Here is a 25,161-nt window from a genome sequence, read left to right as displayed (position 1 = left end):
AAGGGTCTTCAGAACTAGTTGAGGTTTCTCAGGCCATAGGTGTTGTAGAGTGTCAGTGAGGTAGGATGTACTTGGGGTCTGGGAAGAGGTTAGCCAGCCGTCAATGGGACATGCCATCCGTGTGCTACTGGATCTAAGGCTGACCTGGATTTTATTCATTAAGCACCAAATGGAAGAAAATAGGCTAAAACAGGGAGGAACTACCTAGACTTGTCCAATAAGAGGCTTTAGTTTGGTTTAGTTTTATGCAGCAAAAATGGTTTGCTACAATATGCACTAATGGATATGACCCTGTCCTGCTTTGCAACAGTGTTAGACTGAAGGCCACATGAGGTCTCTGTCGTCCATTCATTCAAAGTCAAGTTGAACAGCACTGGAATGGTGTTTTATGACACTCATAAACATAAAACCTTTTGGTGCTCTGCTGCCCTCAAACACAAAGGCACTAGTCAAACCACACCAGCAACATCTGACAAGACCACAATTCCTTACCGCACTCTTTTCAAGCACATTTTGAACAGCACCTTTGACCTTGAATGACTGGCAACTGATAAGACAGACTCAGGAGATGACAGACCCAGAAGTTGGACAGCGGGGTTGGGATCAATTCCATTTAAATTTAGGATGTATAGGGGCTACTTTAAAACACTGAGCCCACTGCAAATTCATTACAAAAGAGAACAACTTTATTTGGCAACACAAAAACAGTTTGAATATAACCCATAATAAGTGTGCATACAAACAGTAATTTAGTTTAATGCTTCAGTTTCAAGTGTAGAATTAGAAAGGCAACACTGAAACATTGACATTTTTGTGGAGAAAAAGTGCAGTCAATGTGTTCACACACAAAAAAAGTACCAGTCAAAAGTTGACACCTACTCATTTCAGGGTTTCTTTATTTTTACTATTTACTACATTGTATAATAATAATAATAATAATGAAGACATCAAAACTAGGAAATAATAGTAACCAAAAAAAGCTGCATGAGGTAGTCACCTGGAATGCATTTCAATTAACAGGTGTGCCTTGTTTAAAAGTGTATTTGTGGAATTTCCTTCCTTCTTAATGCGTCCTTCTCAGAGTTCAAGTAACAGACATCTCAACATCAACTGTTCAGAGGAGACTGCATGAATCAGGCCTTCATGGTCAAATTGCTGCAAAGAAACCACTACTAAAGGACACCAATAAGAAGAAGAGATTTGCTTGGGCCAAGAAACACGAGCAATGGACATTAGACCGGTGGAAATCTGTCCTTTGGTCTGATGAGTCCAAATTTGAGATTTTAGGTTCCAACCGCCGCGTCTTTGTGAGACGCAGAGTAGGTGAATGGATGATCTCCACATATGTGGTTCCCACCGTGAAGCATGGAGGTGGTGGTGTGATGTGACACTGTCTGATGTATTTAAAATTCAAGACACTTAACCAGCATGGCTACCACAACATTCTGCAGCGATACACCATCCCATCTGGTTTGCACTTAGTGGGACTATCATTTGTTTTTCAACAGGACAATGACCCAACACACCTCCAGGCTGTGTAAGAACTATTACACCAAGGAGAGTGATGAGTGCTGCATCAGATAACCAGGCCTCCATAATCCCCCAACCTCAACTCAATTGAGATGGTTTGGGATAAATTGGACCGCAGAGTGAAGGAAAAGCAGCCAACAAGTGCTCAGCATGTGGAAACTCCTTCAAGACTGTTGGAAAAGCATTCCAGGTGAAGATGGTTGAGAGAATGCCAAGAGTGTGCAAAGCTGTCATCAAGGCAAAGGGTGGCTACTTTGAAGAATCTAAAATATATTTGGATTTGTTTAACACTTTTTGGGTTACTACATGATTGAATGTGTCATTTCATAGTTTTGATGTCTTCACTATTATTCTACAATGTAGAAAATATTAAAAACAAAGAAAAACCCTTGAATGAGTAGGTGTGTCCAAACTTTTGACTGGTTCTATATATCATGTGGATTTAGTACATGTTGGATTGTACATGTGGATAATATGTTGGATTATGAATAAAGTGACTTAATAATCTGACTGATTTTCATGCAGTGGACCATAAATTAAAAAAAATGTTTAAAAAAATAGTGTAGTCGTGAAAGTAGGAATATAAAATTGATTGCAATGCAAACAGTAAGACATCAAACAGCAAAGCCAATTTCTCTTGGTGATGAGGCTACCTATTCCTACAAGTGAGCATCAAACCAAGGCCATATTTAAGTAGTGTGCGCGTGAGTGATTGTCTGCGATCATAACCTATATATTCACGATCAATGTTGAGGCACTTCATCTAAACAGTCCCCTCTGGACCCGTCCCCAACAGTGGCACAAAGGATGGTTTGCATAACTAACATAGGTTAGTGATAAGGCCACCCCTCTGACTGCCACAATGTGAGAGGTATTGTACATGGACTTGATATGCGTGTGTTAAAGGCAGAAGGCTCAGTTCAGAGGGAAGGATCTGTAGATCTGGGTTGTGTTCCGTAGGCAAGAAACTGAAGAAAATGCTCCAAAGGGAGACATAAAATATTGTCCAATAAGAAACGCACTTTTTTTCCCCCCATTGCAAAAGGTTTCAAAACATTTTGCTACAGTATGTCCTAATGAACATGTCCCGGACTAATGCCACTGTGCTGCGGAGGCTCTGGTCTGGCTCTGTGTGTCTGACTGAAAGGTTTGGCCTAGCTCAAAGCAGACAACATTTGAAAGCCTTCTTGATCTTGCCTTCTTTTCCACCCTTGTCTTTACTCTCTGACATTTTCTTTTTTCGCACCTCCCTCATAAGATCAAAGAACACCTGAAAAGAATGGACAGTTATTATTTCAGCCATATAGTTACATTGAAAGTTGATTTACTGTAAAGGTTGTTTTTAAATCATGCTTGCTTGTCGTTTCTGGTATCCCATGTCTTGAAACATTTCTATAACCTAATCCCCCCCCCCCCCCCCCATCTAAAAATGTAGAAATCCTAAGTAAGAAATGACATGGTGTATGGTTTCTAGTCCTACTGTAGCGAAGTGCACCATATGTTTAAGTTTGGTTACATACCTTGTCAACGTTGGCTCGTGTCTTGGCTGAGGTCTCCACATACTGCACCCCCCACTCCTCTGCCTTGGCCCGGACCTCGTCCAACGACACCTGCCTGCGGTCCTCCAGATCCGACTTGTTCCCCACCACCAACAGAGGGATGGTATCGTTCTCTGCTTTCACCCGCATAATCTGCTCCCTAGGAAGACCCGTACAATACATTAGTCCTGATGAAAAACCAGTTGGATCTAAACACTGTTGGGGTGTAATTAGCAGTGTGGAGCTGTATTTTTTAGTTCTGGGCATTTACATCTAAAAAAGACCCACGAGCACCAACATGATGTACATAGGAGCATATCAAATGAGGTGTCAAATGAACGCTTAGGGTATACTTTTTTATTTTATGGCATAAGTAAAGGCTTTGATTTCTGGATAAACAGATGGGGGAAAAGTATCAGAAATACATCAAAACACAATGTTGACGTAAAGACGCCTGCCAACTAATATTACCGGAACTCTGAGGTGGCGGTGAACGACTCATGTTCGGTGATGGAAAAGACTAGCAGGAAGCCCTCTCCACTCCGGAAGTAGTTGTCTCTGATGGCAGCATAGTCCTCCTGTCCAGCTGTGTCCAGGATGTCGATCTGGACCTCCTCTCCATCCAGCACCACCTTCTTCCTGTAGCTGTCTGCCTTGGTGGGCTCGTAATCCTCCACAAACTAGGAGAAGGGAAGGAGTGAGGAAGGGAATCATTTTTTTACAGAATCGTAAACTCTTTTCAATGGAAAAGCAGTATTGGAGGTTTGAGTGGTGGCTTTCCCAAGTCTCTCTTTAGCCTGGGCGTCCAGACCACATTCTACAAAGGGAGCAATGTACGGAGTCTGGTAAGGACCAGACTTATCGCGCTTACCTCATCATACATGAACTGCAGAGTGAGGGCTGACTTCCCGACACCGCCACTTCCCACCATGATCACCTTGTGCAGCACCAGAGAGCTCTGGTTCTTACTCTTTCCGGTAGACATCTTTGGATTTGGACACTGTCTGCAGCTATTACACTAACGGAAACCGCCTCCACCAACACCAGAACTTCCTAAAGTTGGACACGAACATGTAAATTAGCCTATAAAACTAAAACATTAAAACATCTTTTAAAAGTTGCAAAAAAGTGTCCAGAAAAAGAAGGCAGGGTTTTGTATATGCATGTACATCTAATGTCAAAACAGATCCACATGGACCTAAAAGGTTGACAAAACAGCCCATCTCAAAATGGCAGCTGACTGAAACATAGGCTGACCCCTATAATTTCATTAATGAGTTCAGCAGTGGTGTGGCAGCCTTCTAGGGCAAAATTATGTGTACACACCTTCACAGCCAATAGGTTGGGAAATTAAGCAAACATGTGCCTAGCCAAGTACCTCCTCCACGGAGTTGAGTCCGGACAGCAGTTTTTAAATGAACCTCCGACTTGCTATGCAGTCGCTACGTAAAAAAAAGTGTATGTTTGTCCTCTGTTGAAGCGTGTCTTTGATTGCTGAACACCCCCCCCCCCCCCCAACAACATTTAACATTTTTATGGAGTAGAGACATCCCAAGGTCCCCAGATAGCAAGGACCATAGTTAAAATAATCTGAAGGAATGATATCAGTAGATCATGAAATGGATGTATAAATCAAGCATACAACAAGAAGAGTGGAAAGCAGAAGAAGAAAGTGTGTGAGAACTTCATGTCATCAACTGAATGAAGGCATCATGTCTAGTGTAGCTGCTGCAAAATGTAATGAGGATCCAAATATTAATTATAAAAAAATATATATAAACAATGTATTGCTAAAAGACCAGACAAAGCTTTCCCACAATGTAATAGGCCTTATTGTCAGTCCCCATAGCCAAAAGTTATTTTAAATACAATACAGCTAAATGCATGCCCCTTTTAAGTGCCCTAACTACTGCCCCAAAATCCAACTTTGGTTTGGGGGGGACATTATACCGTTGCCGTGTTTTGTATCACATTCCAAAGATAAAACATGTCTCCCCTCTCCCCAGTGAAAATTGCACCCCTGCCAAAATCAAAATAGATGTATTTATTTTTAATTTGATTTGAGACTTGATACTTTCTTCCTGCTACTTTTCTAGACCCGCCACTTTCTCTCAAGGAGCAGCTCTCGATTGGATATATACAAATTAGAACGCTGTGGTCAACCGAATATTGGATGAGAATCTGTCAATCAAAAGACGTTAGCGCAAACTTCGGTATGTTTGACCAAGATAAAATATAAATCAAAACCCGCTTCTGATATCGATTTCCACTTGTACATACTTCTACAAAAGTGTATAGAGATAGCAAACGTCTCACCTCGTAATGCGTTTGGTGTATTTCTTGGCTGTTATCCGGTATACACCATGGGAATGCTGAAGTAGAGGACAAGTTTCACTTACCAGCCGCAAATGCGGATATTTTGACCACTCCCGGACGTCGTGTGAAAAAAAACGTTCTATGAACAGGATGTGATGTCATATGGAATTGTGCCATCAAAGACAGTACAATATGAACAAGATGGGCTAAGACGGCTTCTCTCCGATCACACTTGTAGGCGATGTCATGGCGACGTTGAATAACTGATGCCGAGGTAAAAACCAAATCATGGTGTCAGTGATTTTCACGTCGGAAAGTCGGAGCTCTAGAAAGAGGCCCGAGTTCCGGAGTTGGAAATCCAAGTAGAATGACTGTTCGAACGGCATGCGCCATTTTTGAAGACTGCATGTAAAAAAAATATTAATATTTAGAAACTTGGCGCACACCGTACATATGCATATTTCCCTTTATAAAATCAAACCGCCCCCGAAACTGTGCGCAGGTGAATGAACTAGTATTAAAACTCTGCCTGAAAAACGCCCATCATTCAACTTTTATTGTGACAATTATGCCTTTGTTTGCTGCATGCTTTTGATGTATAGAGTAGAGGAGACGGGATGGTTGTAACACTTTTCACCTTTTCGTCAGTTTCTCAGAGATTGTTTATGGAGGTGTATTTGAAACTTGACACAAACAACCTACAGCTAGCTGTCCTTTACAAATTAGTGTGGTTATTATATATGTCAATCAAATTGCAAATGCATGGTGTTGTCTTAAATAAAAGTCGTGAAGTGTTACAATTTACCCAATGGTCTAGGTTAGTAACAGTGCTTGGGGTGAAATGTAACAGAATGAAAAGTGCATAAATCATGACATGCGACTATTTATTAAACACCTTTATTGAGAACATGAGAGCAACATTGCCATGTTTAACATTCTGTATGGCAGAGATAATAATACACTTAAATAATCAAATGTATTATTTTACCCTCTAAATGGTATTTCTCAACCATACAACAACTAGGCTGGGTGTATCTGTCAAAATCACAGTTTTTCTCCTCTTCCTACCCCTTGCTGTAATTTTCCTGGGCCCTGCTTTTGGGAAGGGGCATACATCAACTGGATTGATATTAGAAGGGTAACAAGGTGTTTCCCAGCCACAGCCTGATACATGTGGGGAGTTTTCCTGTGAGGTGACTGGAGAGGTGGCCTGGAAGGCAGTTGGAGAGGTGGCCTGGAAGGCAGTTGGAGAGGTGGCCTGGAAGGCAGTTGGAGAAGTGGCCTGGAAGGCAGTTGGAGAAGTGGCCTGGAAGGCAGTTGGAGAGGTGGCCTGGAAGGCAGTTGGAGCTGTGGCCTGGAAGGCAGTTGGAGAAGTGGCCTGGAAGGCAGTTGGAGAAGTGGCCTGGAAGGCAGTTGGAGAGGTGGCCTGGAAGGCAGTTGGAGAGGTGGCCTGGAAGGCAGTTGGAGAGGTGGCCTGCAAGGCAGCTGGAAAGGGGGCATGGATGGAAGTTGGAGAGATGGCCTGGAAATAAGCTGTAGAAGAGACCTGGGAGGCAGGTGGAGAGGTGGCCTGGAAGGCAGTTGGAGAGTTGGCCTGGAAGGCAGTTGGAGAGGTGGCCTGGAAGGCAGTTGGAGAAGTGGCCTGGAAGGCAGTTGGAGAGGTGGCCTGGAAGGCAGTTGGAGAGGTGGCCTGGAAGACAGTTGGAGAGGTGGCCTGGAAGACAGTTGGAGAGGTGGCCTGGAAGACAGTTGGAGAGGTGGCCTGGAAGACAGTTGGAGAGGTGGCCTGGAAGACAGTTGGAGAGGTGGCTTGGAAGACAGTTGGAGAGGTGAGCTGGAAGTCAGCTGGCAAGACCAGTGTGTCAGCTGGAGCAGGACGACCAGTGATAAGTGAGGGTGCAAAGTCACATTCCTGAAATATATCAGGGTTGTATGGCCAAATGCCAGTGCACCTGAACCAAGCCAGTACATTGGCGGGTGTTGTGGCACCTGTTATGACAAGGCCTGGAATGTTATATATGGTCAGTTGGAGAGCTGGCCTGGAAGGCAGCTGGAGAGCTGGCCTGGAAGGCAGTTGGAAAGTTGAACTGGGAGGCAGCTGGAGAGGTGAACTGGGAGGCAGCTGGAGAGATGAACTGGGAGGCAGCTGGAGAGGTGACCTGGGAGGCAGCTGGAGAGGTGACCTGGGAGGCAGCTGGAGAGAGGACCTGGGAGGCAGCTGGAGAGATGACCTGGAAGGCAGTTGGAAAGTTGAACTGGGAGGCAGCTGGAGAGGTAGCCTGGAAGGCAGTAGGAGAGGTGGCCTGGAAGGCAGCTGGAGAGGTGGCCTGGAAGGCAGCTGGAGAGGTGGCCTGGAAGGCAGCTGGAGAGGTGGCCTGGAAGGCAGCTGGAGAGGTGGCCTGGAAGGCAGTAGGTGAGGTGGCCTGGAAGGCAGTAGGTTAGGTGGCTTGGAAGGCAGCTGGAGAGATGGCCTGGAAGGCAGTTGGAGAGGTGGCCTGGATAGTTGTGGGCACAGTGGGCAAATTGGCCTGAGGGGTATCTGAAGAGGTGACCTGGGAGGCAGCTGGCAAAACCAGTGTGTCAGCTTGAGCAGGACGATCAGTGACAAGTGAGGGTGAAAAGTCACATTCCTGAAATATATCAGGGTTGTATGGCCAAATGCCAGTGCATCTGAACCCAGCCAGTATATAGGTGAGTGTTGTGTCACCTGTTTTGACAAGGCCTGGAATGTCACATATGGTCAGTTGGAGAGATGAACTGAAAAGCAGTTGGAGAGGTGGCCTGGCAGTCAGCCGGAGAGGTGGCCTGGCAGTCAGCCGGAGAGGTGGCCTGGCAGTCAGCCGGAGAGGTGGCCTGGCAGTCAGCCGGAGAGGTGGCCTGGCAGTCAGCCGGAGAGGTGGCCTGGAAGTCAGCTGGAGAGGTGGCCTGGAAGGCAGGTGGAGAGCAGGCCTGGGAGGCATCTGGAGGGGTGGCCTGGGAGGCAGTTGGAGAGGGGCCTGGAAGGCAGTAGTAGAGGTGTCCTGGAAGGTAGCTGGATAGGTGGGTGGGAAGGCAGTTGGAGAGGTAGCCGGGAAGGCAGCTGGAGAGGTGGCTTGGATAGCTGTGGGTACAGTGGGCACAGTAGCCTGAGAAGTCTCTGAAGAGATGACCTGGGAGGCAGCTGGCAAGACCAACTTGTCAGCTGGAGCAGTTCTATCAGTGACAAGTGAGGGTGCAAAGTCACATTCCTGAAATATATCAGGGTTGTATGGCCAAATGCCAGTGCACCTGAACCCAGCCAGTACATCGGTGGGTGTTGTGGCACCTGTTTTGACGAGGCCTGGAATGTTATATATGGGCAGTTGGAAAGGTGGCCTGGAAAGCTGTGGGCAAATTGGCCTAAGGGGTGTCTGAAGAGGTGAGCTGGGAGGCAGCTGACAAAACCAGTGTGTCAGCTGGAGCAGGACAGTCAGTGACAAGTGAGGGTGCAAAGTCACATTCCTGAAATAGTCACATTCCTGAAATATATCAGGGTTATATGGCCAAATGCCAGTGCATCTGAACCCAGCTAGTATATAGGTGAGTGTTGTGTCACCTGTTTTGACAAGGCCTGGAATGTCACATATGGTCAGTTGGAGAGCTGGCCTGGAAAGCAGTTGGAGAGATGAACTGGAAAGCAGTTGGAGAGATGAACTGGAAAGCAGTTGGAGAGATGAACTGGAAAGCAGTTGGAGAGGTGGCCTGGCAGTCAGCTGGAGAGGTGGCCTGGAAGGCAGGTGGAGAGGTGGCCTGGAAGGCAGGTGGAGAGGTGGCCTGGAAGGCAGGTGGAGAGGTGGCCTGGAAGGCAGGTGGAGAGGTGGCCTGGAAGGCAGGTGGAGAGGTGGCCTGGAAGGCAGGTGGAGAGGTGGCCTGGAAGGCAGGTGGAGAGCTGGCCTGGAAAGCAGTTGGAGAGATTAACTGGAAAGCAGTTGGAGAGGTGGCCTGGCAGTCAGCTGGAGAGGTGGCCTGGAAGGCAGGTGGAGAGGTGGCCTGGAAGGCAGGTGGAGAGGTGGCCTGGAAGGCAGGTGGAGAGGTGGCCTGGGAGGCAGCTGGAGAGCAAATCAAATGTATTTATAAAGCCCTTCTTACATCAGCTGATATCTCAAAGTGATGTACAGAAACCCAGCCTAAAACCCCAAACAGCAAGCAATGCAGGTGTAGAAGCACGGTGGCTAGGAAAAACTCCCTAGAAAGGCCAGAACCTAGGATGAAACCTAGAGAGGAACCAGGCTATGAGGGGTGGCCAGTGCTCTTCTGGCTGTGCCGGGTGGAGATTATAATGACCAAGATGACCAAGATGTTAAAATGTTCATAAATGACCAGCAGGGTCAAATAATAGTAATCACAGTAGTTGCCGAGGGTGCAGCAAGTCAGCACCTCAGGAGTAAATGTCAGTTGGCTTTTCATAGCCGATCATTAAGAGTATCTCTACCGCTCCTGCTGTCTCTAGAGAGTTGAAAACAGCAGGTCTGGGACAGGTATTTACTTTTCCCCAAACCTAAATATGCTGCACTGCCAGCAAATTCTGAAACGTTGTCTAGCATGCTCGATAAAATGTAAAACCTACTAGGCCTACTTACAGTGGTATCTTACACTCTTCAAAGCAAAATATCAACTGTCTGTTCATCTGTTAAATTCCACTGTAGGCTATATTATAAACCACGCTCCCTTTTGGATGCACAGAGCAAAATACTTGAAATAATAGCCTACCTAATAGGCCCAATTAAATGAGAGATGCGCATTGTAATTTGTTGTAGGTTAAAACTTCTTCTGTAACATGAACCTATCATGGCCAGGAAAGGTGGGGAGGAAATTATTCTGCATGAAAATATGTATTATGTATTATGTTTATAAATGAAATGTTTACTTGAGGCATTTGAAATTACAGTAGGGTATTCAGATATACAGTAGCCTAGCCTAAAAAAAAAAACCTAAATGGAAAAGGTGAACCGCCTGTTCTACCATTAAAATTAGTAAAATTGTAAAATTGGCTACTTGAGTAAAATTGGCTACTTGAAATCGAATTACTACTATAAAGTGGGTCCACGTCATTGGAATGTAATACAAAACGAGACAATAGTGTGCTTTAGGACCATGCGGACGCCTCAGAGCGGTCGGTAGGGTGTTTGGAGTGTTAATCAGACTGCCTGTGGGGTACTTCGTGACTATGAAACTGTCAGTCAGAAAATGTGAGGAATTTATTCTGAAATGATCATAGGAAATACCTATTTTAGGATGCAAAGTTGCAGAAAAATTGATCTTCACTCTTCGAAATACTCGGCTGCTTGCTTGCAAAGGCAATACTTCATCCAACCACTAGAAACTGTGCGTACGCATGGTCTAACTTTGCGAAAGCTAAGAACATTCGCAGATCAAGTTCAGTTTCTTTTTTAATGGCCCACACATGTTTTTTGGGAGCCTATATATTTGGTATATAGGCCTACGCAACGTTTATAAATTAGGCCTCATGGGTAATTGCAATTAACTACAGGTAGAAACAGAATCCAAAAGTGTTTCTGCCCTCCAGGACCTTAATTGCGCAGCCTTGCGTTTGACAAATACATTGGCTTATATATTATTATTATTATTATTATTATTACAGATATTATTATCTCTAGGCCTATAGGCCTATGACAATTAGAAACGGATGAAAACGTTTTCATTTATCACACCTAATTACTTAATTAATTACCTAATTACACAGTCATTGTGCATTGTTTTCCCTCAATATTATCCTGTAAATTTCATGATTTATGCTGTAAATTAATGTTTTATTGTTCAACTGTTAGATAGATATGCCTATATAGGCTATATGGCTCAGGCCTATCGGTTTATTGCCTTGCCTGGCTGCAGATTGTAAAAAAAATGTGTACGATTCATGCAATGTGTAGTTGCAATATTTAGAAGAAGGGTGGCAGCATTTAACAACTTTCAACTTGATCTTTTTGTTATAGTGTTGGGAGAGCGCACATAAAACAATTGCTGGGCATTCACAAATGACTGTGTTGCCAATGTTCGGTAAAACGTATTATGTGATATATGTATTAGACTTATATTTCACTTATATTCGAGTGACGACAAAACAGAGCTCTGACTTGAATTGGTCAATGTTTTTGTATCACTTAAAATAATAAAAGTGGTGCCTTGGCAGGGTCACCTTTTGGCGCTTTAATCTTTATTACCTTGGTGTTGTTTCCAATTCACCCAGTGTTGTTTGGGAGATGCTTATGGTCGCCATGCTGTCATGCGTGAGCCACAACAAGAAAGGCTTGTCAAAAATCTGTCCGTACCATTTATTTATTTATTTTTTCATTTGGAGAATCTATAGGGGACGCGTTTTCTGTTTGTTTGTTTGCATGAAAAGGCAGTACATTTGGATAGCATGTGTTGGTGGTAATGTTTTATATTAAAACATGGTCTTGTCTAGGCTATTAGACCTACAAGGCTTCATAAGGAACATATCAAATGTTAATTAATTATATAATTGAAGTTTATTGATGTATTCCTGGTTCTTATTTCTAAAGTAGATCGTTTCCACTGTAAAGATAGCCTATGCTAATGATTCTATATATTGTGCGCAAATCAATGCATTATATATATTCTATGTATTGTGCGCAAGTCATCAGGCAGTCTGGTAAACAATTGGTTACTTCAATTCGTAAGTATTTTTTTTTTATCTCTCCTAATTCGTTTTCCATGGGCCATGAGCATTTTCTCTGGACAGGAGAGCTAAGGAGGATAGTTTACCTTAAGCCTATGCATAATCTCCTACCAAATACTAGGAGTCTGTTTAGTTGGTGGGACGTCCCACGTGGTTTCAACTCCCTGTATAAAAACTTTCAGTCTATGGAGGACTCCTAAATCGACCTAGCAAGAGAAAGGTTCGTCCGATCGTTAGACCTCTTTGTGCTCAAGTATATCAGGGCAATTTCATATCGGGAATTCAAATCCAATTAAGGTGCATTTTAACAAGGATACACAGGAACAAAAACTGAAGGAATAAGTCCAAAGCAAATGACAAACTGGATGCTACAATATGCGATAAGTTATTATTTGACCGACCCTTCAGCTTTTTCCATTTATGGAATATCCTGATTTGTGTTTATCAACCAATGGGTGATTTTCCTTTCGTGTAGTTTGTCCTCTTCTATTCGTTTCTAAATTATGATTATTGCGAATTGCAGTTCAATTAAACCATGGCATGATACGTCAGGCATTGAACTGAAACTCAATTGACGGATAATGGTAGCCTACTGATTTTTTTAATTGTGTTACCTTGAAAGGGTGAAGCAAAGGCATTGAGACAAGCAGAACGGACTTGACTCCCAATGTGCCCCTGAAGTGAAGTCAACTGAGTGACAGACATCGGGAATGAAAACAGACACCAAATAAGGGGAATATTTCAAGTTACGGTGAATGGAATAGTTAATTCCATCAAAATGCGTCTGAATTGAGTGAAATATTTATTATTGCTTGGACTCCTTACAAAGTATACGGACTAACGGGATTCTACAACATTATCTTTCTTTTCATTCGAAATCGTATTTTCTTAAAAACGCCAAGTGAATAGCCTACATTTGACAGAAATATTGTGCAAACATTTTTATAGTAGAAAACGAATTATTGCACTACAAATATCACGACTTTTCTTCTTCATAAAGAAAATGATTAACTGTATAATCAAAGTGGCATTATTTGTGGCTTGCGTGCTGTCTGTCCGCTGCAAAGAAGCGGCGCCGGGATCCTTGAACCCTTTGCCGGGAATGGAGACGCAAACCGTAGCTCAGGAAGCTTGCTCTTCGTGTGGCATCGGTCAGCCCGAAGAATCGGGACAGGTGGACATTGACTTTCTGGAGACGGTGAAAAGGCATATCTTGAGCAGGTTACAGATGAGGGTAAGACCCAACATCACCCATCCTATCCCGAAGGCGGCGATGGTGACTGCGCTTCGGAAACTACACGCGGGTAAAGTGCGCGAGGATGGGAGAGTAGAAATCCCGAATCTGGATGGACACGCGACCAGCAATGCCAATGACGTGCTGGAGGAAAGCTCGGAGATAATCAGTTTCGCAGAGACAGGTGTGTAATTATTGTATATTACAGGCAAGCTACCGTTTACTCTATTGTATTAGGAAAAAAATGAACAAATAAAACCACTTTTACGCAAAGACCAAGCTGGGTATGGTGCCTAAGGTTTGGACTAAACATTAGACCAAGGTGATGTAGCGCATCATTCCCGGCCCCGCTAAGAGCAGAACGGCTCTGTGATTTGAAAATACATTCACAAATTCCTCACAGTAGGCATAGTAGTACCCTACTTTCTAAATGTTGTATATTTATATTTAAAGGGTAGGGAGCATGAAACCAGAAATCAACTGATGCGGGTTCCATGCATACAGGAAAAGTCAGTCAAATAGCTTGAAATATAAAACTAAACAAAACCAAATGTTGTTTCTGTTTATCATTTATAGATGTTTAAAATTATTATTTTTCCCAATCTATTCTGCAAACACTTTGGGTTATTTGGTAACCCAGCGCTGGTTAACTAGTGTACAGAACAGATGTTTGGTTATTTTGACCCAGCCAGTTGGGTTGGGTGAATAACCCAACATGTATGGTTTGTTGTGATTACCCAAACATGGGTTAATTTAACCATCAGTTGGGTATTTTTTACTCTCATGCTGGGTGGACCATTTTTGAATGTAATCCTTAGGTTATTTTCAGGAGGCGTGTCTTATTAGGGGCGTGGCTTTCAGCTATATTTTATTGGCCACCCATGAGTTTAGATTATTAGGATCCCCATTAGCTATTGTCATGGCTAGAAGGATCCAAGTTTTGTCAAATTAACAGTTGACATTTTTTGGAAACCATGTGTTTGTTCTATTTGATACCATCACACCTATGCCACTCCAGCCATTACCACAAGCCCATCCTCCCTGATTATTGTGCCAACAACTTCTTGTGGTCCACATAGAAACCTACAAATACATGACAAAGTATAGAACAGTAATAGACAAGAACAACATAAAATATTACATTAAATAAAAAATAAAAATAGTTGTGTATATATAGGAAAGCACACCAAGATTCAACAAAAACACTATTTACACACTATTCACATATACATATCAATATTCTTATGTACAGTACAGTTCAATTAGATCTTTAGAAATAGGAGAAGCGTTGTGATAAAATCTGTTTTTTTTAAATCTGTTTTTAAAGTTAGACTTGCTTTTTGCCTGAGTAACCTCTGATGGAAGAGCATTCCATGATGACATGGCTCTATACATACTGTAACTGACCGATGCATTCAATCTGTTTTTGGTTTGGGTACTGTAAGAGACCAATAGTTGCGTGTCTGGTGCAGTACAGTTGAAGTCTGAAGTTGACATACACCTTAGCCAAATACATATAAACTCAGTTTTCACCATTCCTGACATTTAATTCTAGTAAAAATTCCCTGTCTTAGGTCGGTTAGGTTTACCACTTTATTTTAAGAATGTGAAATGTCAGAATAATAGGAGAGAGAATTATTTATTTCAGCTTTTATTTCTTTCATCACATTCCCAGTGGGTCAGAAGTTTACATGCACTCAATTAGTATTTGGTAGCATTGCCTTTAAAGTGTTTAACTTGGGTCAAACGTTTCGGGTAGCCTTCTACAAGCTTCCCACAATAAATTGGGTGAATTTTGGCCCATTCCTCCTGACACAGCTGGTGTAACTGAGTTAGGTTTGTAGGCCTTCTTGCTCGCACACGCTTTTTCAGTTTTGCCCACACATTTTCTATGGGATTGAGGTCAGGGCTTTGTGATGGCCACCCCAATATGCTTGGGGTCATTGTCCATTTGGAAGACGCATTTGTGACCATGCTTTAACTTCCTGACTGATGTCTTGAGATGTTGCTTCAATATATCCACATAATTTTCCACCCTCATGATGCCATCTATTTTGTGAAGTGCACCAGTCCCTCCTGCAGCAAAGCACCCCCACAACATGATGCTGCCACCCCCGTGCTTCATGTTTGGGATGATGTTCTTCGGCTTGCAACCCTCCCCCCTTTTTCTCCAAACATAATGATTGTCATTATGGCCAAACAGTTCTATTTTTGTTTCATCAGACCAGAGGACGTTTCTCCAAAAAGTACGGTCTTTGTCCCCATGTGTAGTTGCAAAGTGTAGTTTGGCTTTTTTAATGGCGGTTTTGGAGCAGTGGCTTCTTCCTTGCTGAGCGGCCTTTCAGGTTATGTCGATAGAGGACTCGTTTTACTGTGGATATAGACACTTTTGTACCTGCTTCTTCCAGCGTCTTCACAAGGTCCATTGCTGTTGTTCTGGGATTGATTTGCACTTCTCGCACCAAAATACATTAATCTCTAGGAGACAGAACGTGCCTCCTTCCTGAGCGGTATGACAGTGGTGTGGTCCCATGGTGTTTATACTTGCGTACTATTCTTTGTACAGATGAACGTGGTACATTCAGGCGTTTGGAAATCGCTCCCAGGGATGAACCAGAGTTGTGGAGGTCTAACATTTTTTTTCTGAGGTCTTGGCTGATTTCTTTTGATTTTTCCATGATGTCAAGCAAAGAGGCACTGAGTTCGAAGGTAGTTTGTCTACTTTACCGGTGAAATAGCCATTGAAATCAATGCCTGTATCAAAAGGTTTTGTCATAAATGACCCATCAACTTCAATGTTAAGTTTGGTCACAAAATGTCTCAATTTACAGTATGTCAACCAATCAGCTGACCAGCCTGACTTGTTTGCCACTTTTTGCATCATTGCTTTGAACCATAAAATTATTCAATTTATCATTGATCCAGGGGGCTCTAACAATTCTCACAGTTTCTTAACAGGTGCATGTTTGTCAACAATTGGCAAGAATAATACTCCACATGCTGCATCTGCACTCTCCTCCTTATACACATCAGACCAACATACATTTTTTATTTCTTCAACAAAAGACTGTTGTTGTTTTTTGTATGATCTCTCGGTAGTTTGGCTTTCCTTGTTATTGCCACAATGTTATGGTCACTACAGCCAATGGGAACGTATATTGCTTTGGAGCAAAGCTCTGCAGCATTAGTGAATATATGATCAATACAAGTGGATGTCACAGATCCAACACTATTGGGAAACACTCTAGATGGTTGAGTGATATCCGGAGTCATGCTACCGGCATATACAGTTGAAGTTGGAAGTTTACATACACCTTAGCCAAATATATTTAAACTCAGTTTTTCACAATTCCTAACATTTAATCCTAGTAAAAATTCCCTGTCTTAGGTCAGTTAGGATCACCACTTTATTTTAAGAATGTGAAATGTCAGAATAATAGTAGAGATTTATTTCAGCCTTTATTTCTTTCATCACATTCCCAGTGTGTCAGAAGTTTACATACACTCAATTAGTATTTGTTAGCATCGTCTTTAAATTGTTTAACTTGGCTCAAACGTTTCGGGTAGCCTTCCACAAGCATCCCACAATAAATTGGGTGAATTTTGGCCCATTCCTCCTGACAGAGCTGGTGTAACTAAGTCAGGTTTGTATGCCTCCTTGCTCGCACACGCTTTTACAGTTCTGCCCACAAATATTCTATGGGATTGAGGTCAGGGCTTTGTGATGGCCACTCCTTGACTTTGTTGTCCTTAAGCCATTTTGCCACAACTTTGGAAGTATGTTGGGTTCATTGTCCATTTGGAAGACCAAGCATTAACTTCCTGACTGATATCTTGAGATGTTGCTTCAATATATCCACATAATTTTCCTTTCTCATCTATTTTGTGAAGTGCACCAGTCCCTCCTGCAGCAAAGCACCCCCACAATATGATGCTGCCACCCCCGTGCTTCACAGTTGGGATGGTGTTCTTCGGCTTGCAAGCCTCCCCCTTTTTCCTCCAAACATAACAATGGTCATTATGGCCAAACAGTTATATTTATGTTTCATCAGACCAGTGGACATTTCTCCAAAAAGTACGAGCTTTGTCCACATATGCAGTTGCAAACCATAGTCTGGCTTTTTAATGGCGGTTTTGGAGCAGTGGCTTCTTCCTTGCTGAGCGGCCTTTCAGGTTATGTCGATATAGGACTCATTTTACTGTGGATATAGATACTTTTGTACCTGTTTCCTCCAGCATCTTCACAAGGTCCTTTTCTGTTGTTCTGGGATTGATTTGCACTTTTCGCACCAAAGTATGTTCATCTCGAGGAGACAGAACGCGTCTCCTTCCTGAGCGGTATGACGGCTGCGTGGTTCCATGGCGTTTGTACTTGCTTACTATTGATTGAACAGATAAACGTGGTACCTTCAGGTGTTTGGAAATTGCTCCCAAGGATGAACCAGACCTGTGGAGGTCTATATAATTTTTTTCTGAGGTCTTGGATGATTTCTTTAGATTTTCCAATGATGTCAAGCAAAGAGGCACTGAGTTTGAAGGTAGGCCTTGAAATACATCCACAGGTACAGCTCCAATTGACTCAAATGATAACAATTAGCCTATCAGAAGCTTCTAAAGCCATGACATAATTTTCTGGAATTTTCCAAGATGTTTAAAGGCACAGTCAATTTAGTGTATGTAAACTACAGACTCACTGGAATTGTGATACAGTGAATTATAAGTGAGATAATCTGTCTGTAAACAATTGTTGGAAAAAATGACTTCTACATAAAGTAGATGTCCTAACCGACTTGCCAAAACTATAGTTTGTTAACAATACATTTGTGGAGTGGTTGAAAAACGAGTTTTAATGACTCCAACCTAAGTGTATGTAAACTTCAGACATCAACTGTAGTCACAGTAAGATGCTTCATCTTGAGAGGACAACTGTTAGTATCAGAGACCTTATCTAACATCATAAATGACATTCCTGTTCATCATACTGCAAATATATATATATAGATTTTTTTATTATTTTTATTATTTTTATTACATATTACAATAAGGTATACCACCTTATTGTGTCCCAACAATGGGATTTACAGTGGCTTTTAGGGAACTCATACACTTCTATAAGCATCATTAAAGCTACAAAGAAGTCCATGTTTAACCATAGCATGTGATAGCTATTCAACAGAACAGATGAACAGGAATGACATTTGCTCAGGTGGCTAAAAATAACTATCTGAATGCCACGCCCCCTACTAAACTATGCCTCCAGTCTTCTGATCCTCTGGGTCATATCTCAATAACCCAGCATCAATAACCCAGCATCAATAACCCAGCAGTTTTAAAAGAAAACAACCCAACTAAGTGACCCAACACCTGCAACCCAGCAGTTAGGTCAACCAAACAACCAAGCATTTGTTAGTGTGAGCACAGAAAAAGTGTGTCCTCGGGCTGAGGTTCACACCCCTAGAGACTCATAAAAAATGTCACTATAACAGCCTCATTAGCACTCATCTTCAAAACAACAGCATAGATTAAGGGTTGGTATAATATCGCATTCACATTCAAAGGAATGATATGGACAATCCCAAAAAGATTTGAAGCCCCATAATATTTTCACATTATTCACAAAAGCTCTGTAACTTTGTACTGTACATTTGTGTAGATTCAGTTGAGTTGCCTTCCTTGTGCCTCTTTGCCCTCCTTGCCAGTTGGCAGTATTACCCAGGGTGGTAGCTGCTACCAGCTGGTCGTGGCACTGAGAAGAGCTCACAGAACAATTTGCTTAGAGATGATTAAAGGGGGACTGGAAATGATCAATGATGCCACCTGCTTGGGCCCACGTGTATTCAAATCAAACCTCTTATTGCCTCTTATTTTTATAGCAGTTTATGTCACCCCAGATTTTCTCTAACCGGCTGCGCATCTCTCCAACACAATTAGTGTCAGTGATTTGGTTAGCTGATCAGAGACATGTTCAAAACCAACCCTGTTTGGTGCTTCTCAAATACACTTAGCACAATTTCTTCTATCTAGTACCTAAAAGGGTTATTCGGGCTGTCCCCATAGGAGAACCATTTTTGGTTCCAGGTAGAACCCCTTTGGGTTCCAGGTAGAACTCTTTTCACAGAGGGTTCTATATGGAACCCGAAAGGGTTCTTTTACCTGGAACCAAAAATGGTTCTCCTATGGGGAGAGCTGAATAATTATTTTGGTATCCTTTTCTCTAAGATTGTACAGTCAATCTAAGACACCTGATAAAAATCTTAATGTTCACCCATGCTGAGCGTTTCATCTGAATGCCGCCCACATAATATGATTCTACTGTGATCTTCTGTTGAGAGTCCTGGTACCAGCTATAAGCTGACCTGAAAGAAGGGCTGCTGTAGAATGGCTGTACATCTACATAAGGTCAGCGCTTTGTGCCAGAACCATGCATGCTGAATGTAGAGTGAACTGGAATGGTGAACTCACTGCCACTGACTGTTCCGTATTAGAATGCATGGTGTGAGGGACCATCTCCCTTATATAGTCCTAGAGTGGGACTTGGTTCCTGCCTGCACAGTACTCATTGACTTCATCATGCTTGTATGTTAGACCTTGTATTTGCCGTTGTTGTGTACGGTTACTACAGCAGTCGCCTGACAAAGATGCAACAATGTCAGCTATAGTGATAGCATCTGAAGACGCTTTCTCTGCAACTCTGTTTCTGTCCCTGAGAAGGATAAAGAAAGAATGCTGTATACTGCATTGGCGCTCTCATAAGTTCACCTGACAAATCACTTTCTGATTGGATGTGTCTTTTTGGGGAGTATTCCGTTCTTGAGTATCCTGTTCCATCTAAGACAATTTCCCTCTTTACTCACCGAGTGAAAAATGGACCCCTTAGGTTTGTTTCACAAAGCCCCCCTCTTCCCGCCTCCCCTGTTGAAAGAATAAATAACTGATACAGTAATATATCAACGTCATCCATTGGTAAACAGAAGATAAATAGAACCTCCATTTCAAATCAGGAGACACTTGGACTTAGTGTTTTGCTTATTGTTGGTCACGTCTTGACAGCTGTGCTGCCACCCATGGCCTGGTGCTAGTACAGTCAGAGTGTGGTCTATAGCTGTCTGTTGACTAAGTCTTTAAGTTGAGTAATAACAAGGAGATTACCTGTCTTGTGTTGTGTGAGGCAGTGCAGATGGAGACTAGCTGGGGCAGCCTCCATTATAGCTGATGCCTGATGATGGGGCCCAGGCCCGCCCAGGTCGGGTCCCCTCGCTTTGGGCGGCAAGCAAGCAAACAGGCAGGCAGCACAGCTCACTGTTCAGGCTGGAGAGGTGACCCTTGACATGTGTGCATTTTCCAACTTTCCTTCACCTGACAGCATGTTGCTCAGTCAGTCACAGAGTATCTATGTAGAGTGTTGCTGATGGTCTCTCAGGTTAGAGGTTTTCACTCTCACTGGAGGCCTGGGGAGAAACCATCTATTTCAGTTACTGCCTTAGCTACTGAAGATGTCACTGTCTCTTGGGTTTCTTTAGGTAGTTCAAGGTTCAGATCTTCTCTTGATCAGCTGAACAGTGGTGCAGGGCGCCTGACCAGGCAAAGTCAGTGAGTGTGGACGAGTAGGAGTTGTTTTGGTCATGTCATGTGACAAGTGCAGGTTAGATTTGAATTTGACTTTGGACCCTGACCCTACCCGAACCCGAACCTGAACCTACCCACACATGAAAACAATATGGCACAAACCTAAAACGACTAAACATTGGCACGCACTGTGCAACCAGAAAAGGTTTCTGTGGTGATAGTTGGGTTGTTGGGAAGGCCAGCTAGTTTCATGTAAATTCCTTTTTTTCCTTCATCATTAATCCACAGTGAAGCTGTGCTCCTCTTCACTCAATGTGCCTGGCTTTACCATGCCTTTGCTTCTTTTACATCACATTACTGTGCATTGTGTAAGCAGTTAGGCTCAGTAAGCTCTCGTTTTTCTGCAGTATTCACAGCAAAGCCTTTGAGCCTTTGTACTTGGCTCTGATAAACCCTCTTCTCCATACCCAGCCTGACTCGGGGCCAGGGGCAGCTTCAAGTGGGCCTGATCCCAGATCTGTACTGTCATGTCACTCACAATCAAGGCTCCCTATAAGCAAGGGCCAGCTGGAACTGATTCCAGACCTGCTGATGCTGCACTGGTGTTGCAGACCTCATGTAGGCCTATGTGACAAGACCAGGGCCTGTATTCATAAAGCGTCTCAGAGTAGGAGTGCTGATCTAGGAACAGGTCCCCCCTCTTTTTCACGATGATCTAAAATACAAAACTGATCCTGGATCAGCACCCTGAGACGCTTTCTGAGTACGGGCCCTGGACCAAGAAGAGGCTGAGTGTCTCTGTTAGAGCCGTCTCCCAGTGTACACCCATCTACCAAATCCCTTTAGTACCAGTCCAAACTCTGTTTACATCCCAGGCCAGATGAAGATGACATTAAGACAGGCTACAACCAGGGAGGCCATAGTAACCGCCTATCTCAATTTAATCCCAAACTGTTGAACTGTTCCCAATGTGCACAGTTCTTGTCCATCTATTCATCCAACAATCCAAGCTTGGGACCACCCAGTGTCTTCTTGACGCTTTGTCCAATAGCAGTAAGGTTTTTGAAAGATGTTTGTTTACACCATATAGCCAATGAATCTTTGTGTTTGTCTCCTTTTTTAGCATTGCCATACTGACCTTTAAAGGTTTAAACTGACTTTTAACAGACCTTTTCCTATTCTGTTCCTGTCTTTCCCAGATGAGCAGGTATCATCCAAATCCAGCCTGTTCTTCCTGATCTCCAATGAGGGAAACCAGCACCTGTACGTGACCCAGGCCACCCTCTGGCTGTACTTAAGGCTGCTTCCCAACACCCTGGACAAGGGCCAGCGGAGGAAGGTCACAGTCAAGGTGTACTACCAGGAGCCTGGCCTTGGCAGCAAGTGGAGCCTGGTGGAAAAGCGTGTCGAGCTGAAGAGGAGCGGCTGGCACACCTTCCCCCTGACCAACGCTATCCAGATGGTGTTCGAGAAGGGCGGCCGGCGGCAGAACCTGGACGTGCGCTGTGAGGGCTGCGAGGACCTGGCGGTCTTCCCGATCCTCGTGAACCAGAACGACGAGTCCCACAGGCCGTTTCTAGTCGTACAGGCCCGGCAAGCGGACAACAAGCACCGCATCAGGAAGAGGGGGCTGGAGTGTGACGGGAGCAGTAGCCTGTGCTGCAGGCAGCAGTTCTACGTAGACTTCCGCCTCATCGGCTGGAACGACTGGATCATCGCGCCGTCGGGGTACTTTGGGAACTACTGCGAGGGCAACTGTCCAGCGTACATGGCGGGGGTGCCAGGGTCGGCGTCGTCCTTCCACACTGCAGTGGTCAATCAGTACCGGATGAGAGGCATGAGCCCCGGCTCCATGAACTCCTGTTGCATCCCCACCAAGCTCAGCACCATGTCAATGCTCTACTTCGACGATGAATACAACATCGTCAAGAGAGACGTACCCAATATGATCGTGGAGGAGTGTGGATGCGCTTGAGTTGAGACTGCATGTGCTTCAAGTGGACTTTCATGAACATTTGTAAACAAGAAAAGGATATTCCAAAATGAATTATAGAAATCAAAGTGATATTTATGGACAATTATAAGGCATAAACACATGCATACACAGCTTCATTCATTCACACATATCCTACACACTCATTCTCACATATGCCTGAACAAACACTTGTATATATATTTATGTTTGTTAATAATATTCTCTGGTAGAAACCTTTTTTCTTTTGCCAACATATGAACATGTGATTCAATCCCATTTTTTTGTGAACATGTGTTTGCAAATTCATGTAGGTGTCATTATCAGAGGGATTGGAACCAAATGGCATTATATCTTTTCCAAGATTGCCATTTCTATTCTGAAAATGGAGAGTTCTATTTCGATACTCTGACGAAGGTGGAAAAGAGCCTGAGATTATGAAGGAGGTGCGCTTGCTGATAGACAATTCCAAACCACGCCTCTCTCAAGAAAGTATGAGTGCAAAATGTATAGTGAAAGCCCTGACAACTCACCTCTTGTACAACTTCAGCACTTCTACCAAGAAATACATCTTGTCGATGTGTCACAAGATTCCATTTTTCTGTAAAAAAAAAAAAAAAACGTTTACATTTCACGGGCCAGCATCCGGAAATCAAAATGGCTTCCATGTCAGAAGAGTGAGCGGAACATAAAAATTACATTCCAACACACCATGCAAATGCTGAGGCTGTCATCAAAACCTGGGAGTTTAAGCTGTGATGTGAAACAGTGACAATAGGGAAGAAACCTTGACCTTCCCGTTACTTCCTTCCGAATCCTTTCTTCTTGCGTTCACACTTTGAACGGGAAGAGTCGACATTTCATCAACAGCCGAAGCACAACCTCTCATTTCAGTCAGCCAATCAAAAGCAAAGAGTTGCCATGTTGTTTGGTTTAAAGTCCTGGCGCAGCATAGCACTTCCTAATGCACATTAAATAGCACTTGCAGATTTAAATGCCTTTAAAGAGTACAATGTGGTACACCGACCCTTGCTCACAATCCTTTTAAATATAAGTGCCCCACGAGGTATGCAATGTATAGTATTGACCCACAGACACCAGACAAACTGAACTTTTAGTTACAGTTATTAACTATTACCAGTACTTGAAATGTAATATTTCGCTTCCTCTTCAAAGTGAATGATAGTTACAATATTTGCACTGAAAAGTTGCGTGATTAGTTCAAAAAGAAAGAAACTGCCATTGGAAAACAAATATTTTTATAGAAAGCAAATTGAGTTCTGTTCAAATGTATCATACCTAATCATGGAACCAAAGAGGCCAAGATTATTTTTTTTGCTATTATAAGAGGCTATGGTATTATTTTGCAAAATACTTTGTGACCAGATAAGAGGCCTAAAACACTGCATCAGGGTACAATATTATGGATTCCATTTTCAGTTATTTTTTTCTATTTTGTATAGACAAATATTTTTTCATCGACTTAAATACTCTTAGGTTTTCTAGTTCAGTTCTTGTTCCAGAATCATTTAGAAAAAAACACGTAATCTCTGTACAGCTGATGTAAGATATAAATATGATTTAAAAATATTTTGTTCTTTGTAATTGTTGAAAAATAAATGTCTTATTCTGAATTAGTTTGGAACTCCCTTGAGTCTTTCTGAGGGATATTTCAATTTTTATTTAACTAGGCAAGTCATTTAAGAACAAATTCTTATTTTCAATGGCGGCATAGGCCTTGTTCAGGGGCAGAACGACAGATTTTTACCATGTCAGCTCGGGATTTGATCTTGCAACCTTTTGGTTATTAGTCCAACGCTCTAACCACTAGACTACTTTCCGCCCTAACATGTAAGATATGGCAGGAGTGGTCAACTCTAATCTAGCTGTTAAACGTGTGACCACTTGAACACACACACACACGCACACGCACACGCACACACACACTAATTAGTGCAGAGTGAATCTGGGCAGGGCTCCAGGACTCAAGTGGTTAGGTCACACTCTCAGTGATTGGTAAACAGAAGCAATCAACAGCATTAGCTGATAGCGTCCGATCTGGTTACTTATAGGCTCCCGTTTGTTTTGCAGTAGTGTTTTTAAAGAACGCAACTCAGTGTCAACCTGAGGATGAACAAAATACCTCACACATCAGAATCAGTGAGAGAGACAGACTGGGCAGGACTGCACACGCACAAGCACACACACACACCAATGCCAGGAGACCACACATGACAGCCCGGGCCTCTTGAAAACACGATGCTGTGTCTCTCACATCCATCAGTAAGATAATCACTTTAAATGTATCTATCACTGTCTGCCAAGG

General features: G+C 43.1%; 3 protein-coding genes across 4 annotated transcripts; 1 reads left to right on the top strand and 2 right to left on the bottom strand.

The window, feature by feature from the left end:
- Positions 1–664: 664 nt before the first annotated feature.
- On the bottom strand, positions 665–5,603 carry LOC110495888 (ras-related protein ralB-B). 2 transcript variants are annotated; one of them, XM_036952400.1, is made up of 5 exons: positions 5,468–5,603; positions 3,940–4,121; positions 3,540–3,748; positions 3,051–3,228; positions 665–2,800 (listed from the first exon to the last, which is right to left on the bottom strand). In XM_036952400.1, exons 2-5 carry the CDS (start codon positions 4,051–4,053, stop codon positions 2,690–2,692), a joined length of 612 nt encoding a protein of 203 aa, XP_036808295.1. In that variant the 5' UTR covers positions 4,054–4,121; positions 5,468–5,603; the 3' UTR covers positions 665–2,689. The 2 variants fall into 2 exon arrangements, with proteins under 2 accessions (XP_036808295.1, XP_021427075.1); XM_021571400.2 differs by having other exon boundaries at positions 5,385–5,525.
- On the bottom strand, positions 5,591–12,164 carry LOC118941069 (extensin-2-like). The gene is made up of 6 exons (XM_036951425.1): positions 12,150–12,164; positions 8,986–9,296; positions 8,166–8,484; positions 7,424–7,711; positions 6,556–7,296; positions 5,591–5,647 (listed from the first exon to the last, which is right to left on the bottom strand). The coding sequence occupies exons 1-6, from the start codon at positions 12,162–12,164 to the stop codon at positions 5,591–5,593; spliced, it is 1,731 nt and encodes a 576-aa protein (XP_036807320.1).
- LOC110495886 (inhibin beta B chain) lies at positions 12,149–24,472 on the top strand. Its single transcript, XM_021571398.2, has 2 exons — positions 12,149–13,481; positions 22,063–24,472. The coding sequence occupies exons 1-2, from the start codon at positions 13,067–13,069 to the stop codon at positions 22,836–22,838; spliced, it is 1,191 nt and encodes a 396-aa protein (XP_021427073.2). The 5' UTR covers positions 12,149–13,066; the 3' UTR covers positions 22,839–24,472.
- The last annotated feature ends 689 nt before the right edge of the window (positions 24,473–25,161 follow it).

The sequence above is a fragment of the Oncorhynchus mykiss genome, chromosome 18 (genome assembly GCF_013265735.2).
Source record: "Oncorhynchus mykiss isolate Arlee chromosome 18, USDA_OmykA_1.1, whole genome shotgun sequence".
Lineage (NCBI taxonomy): Eukaryota > Metazoa > Chordata > Actinopteri > Salmoniformes > Salmonidae > Oncorhynchus > Oncorhynchus mykiss.
This window is presented reverse-complemented; position numbering and strand designations above follow the sequence as displayed.

Bases quoted from the DNA above. Each gene is read 5' to 3' on its own strand.
- LOC110495888 (XM_036952400.1), bottom strand. From the start codon at position 4,053: ATGTCTACCGGAAAGAGTAAGAACCAGAGCTCTCTGGTGCTGCACAAG. The intron at 3,229-3,539 runs GTAATATTAGTT...GGGTCTTCCTAG, and splicing joins ACCGCCACCTCAGAGTTCCG to GGAGCAGATTATGCGGGTGA. The intron at 2,801-3,050 runs GTATGTAACCAA...CATTCTTTTCAG, and splicing joins CACGAGCCAACGTTGACAAG to GTGTTCTTTGATCTTATGAG.
- LOC118941069 (XM_036951425.1), bottom strand. The intron at 8,485-8,985 runs GTGACATTCCAG...CTGTACCCACAG, and splicing joins AGCTCTCCAACTGACCATAT to CTATCCAAGCCACCTCTCCA. The intron at 5,648-6,555 runs GTATCAGGCTGT...CCTCGGCATCAG, and splicing joins CACAGGAAAACTCCCCACAT to TTATTCAACGTCGCCATGAC.
- LOC110495886 (XM_021571398.2), top strand. From the start codon at position 13,067: ATGATTAACTGTATAATCAAAGTGGCATTATTTGTGGCTTGCGTGCTG. The intron at 13,482-22,062 runs GTGTGTAATTAT...TGTCTTTCCCAG, and splicing joins AATCAGTTTCGCAGAGACAG to ATGAGCAGGTATCATCCAAA.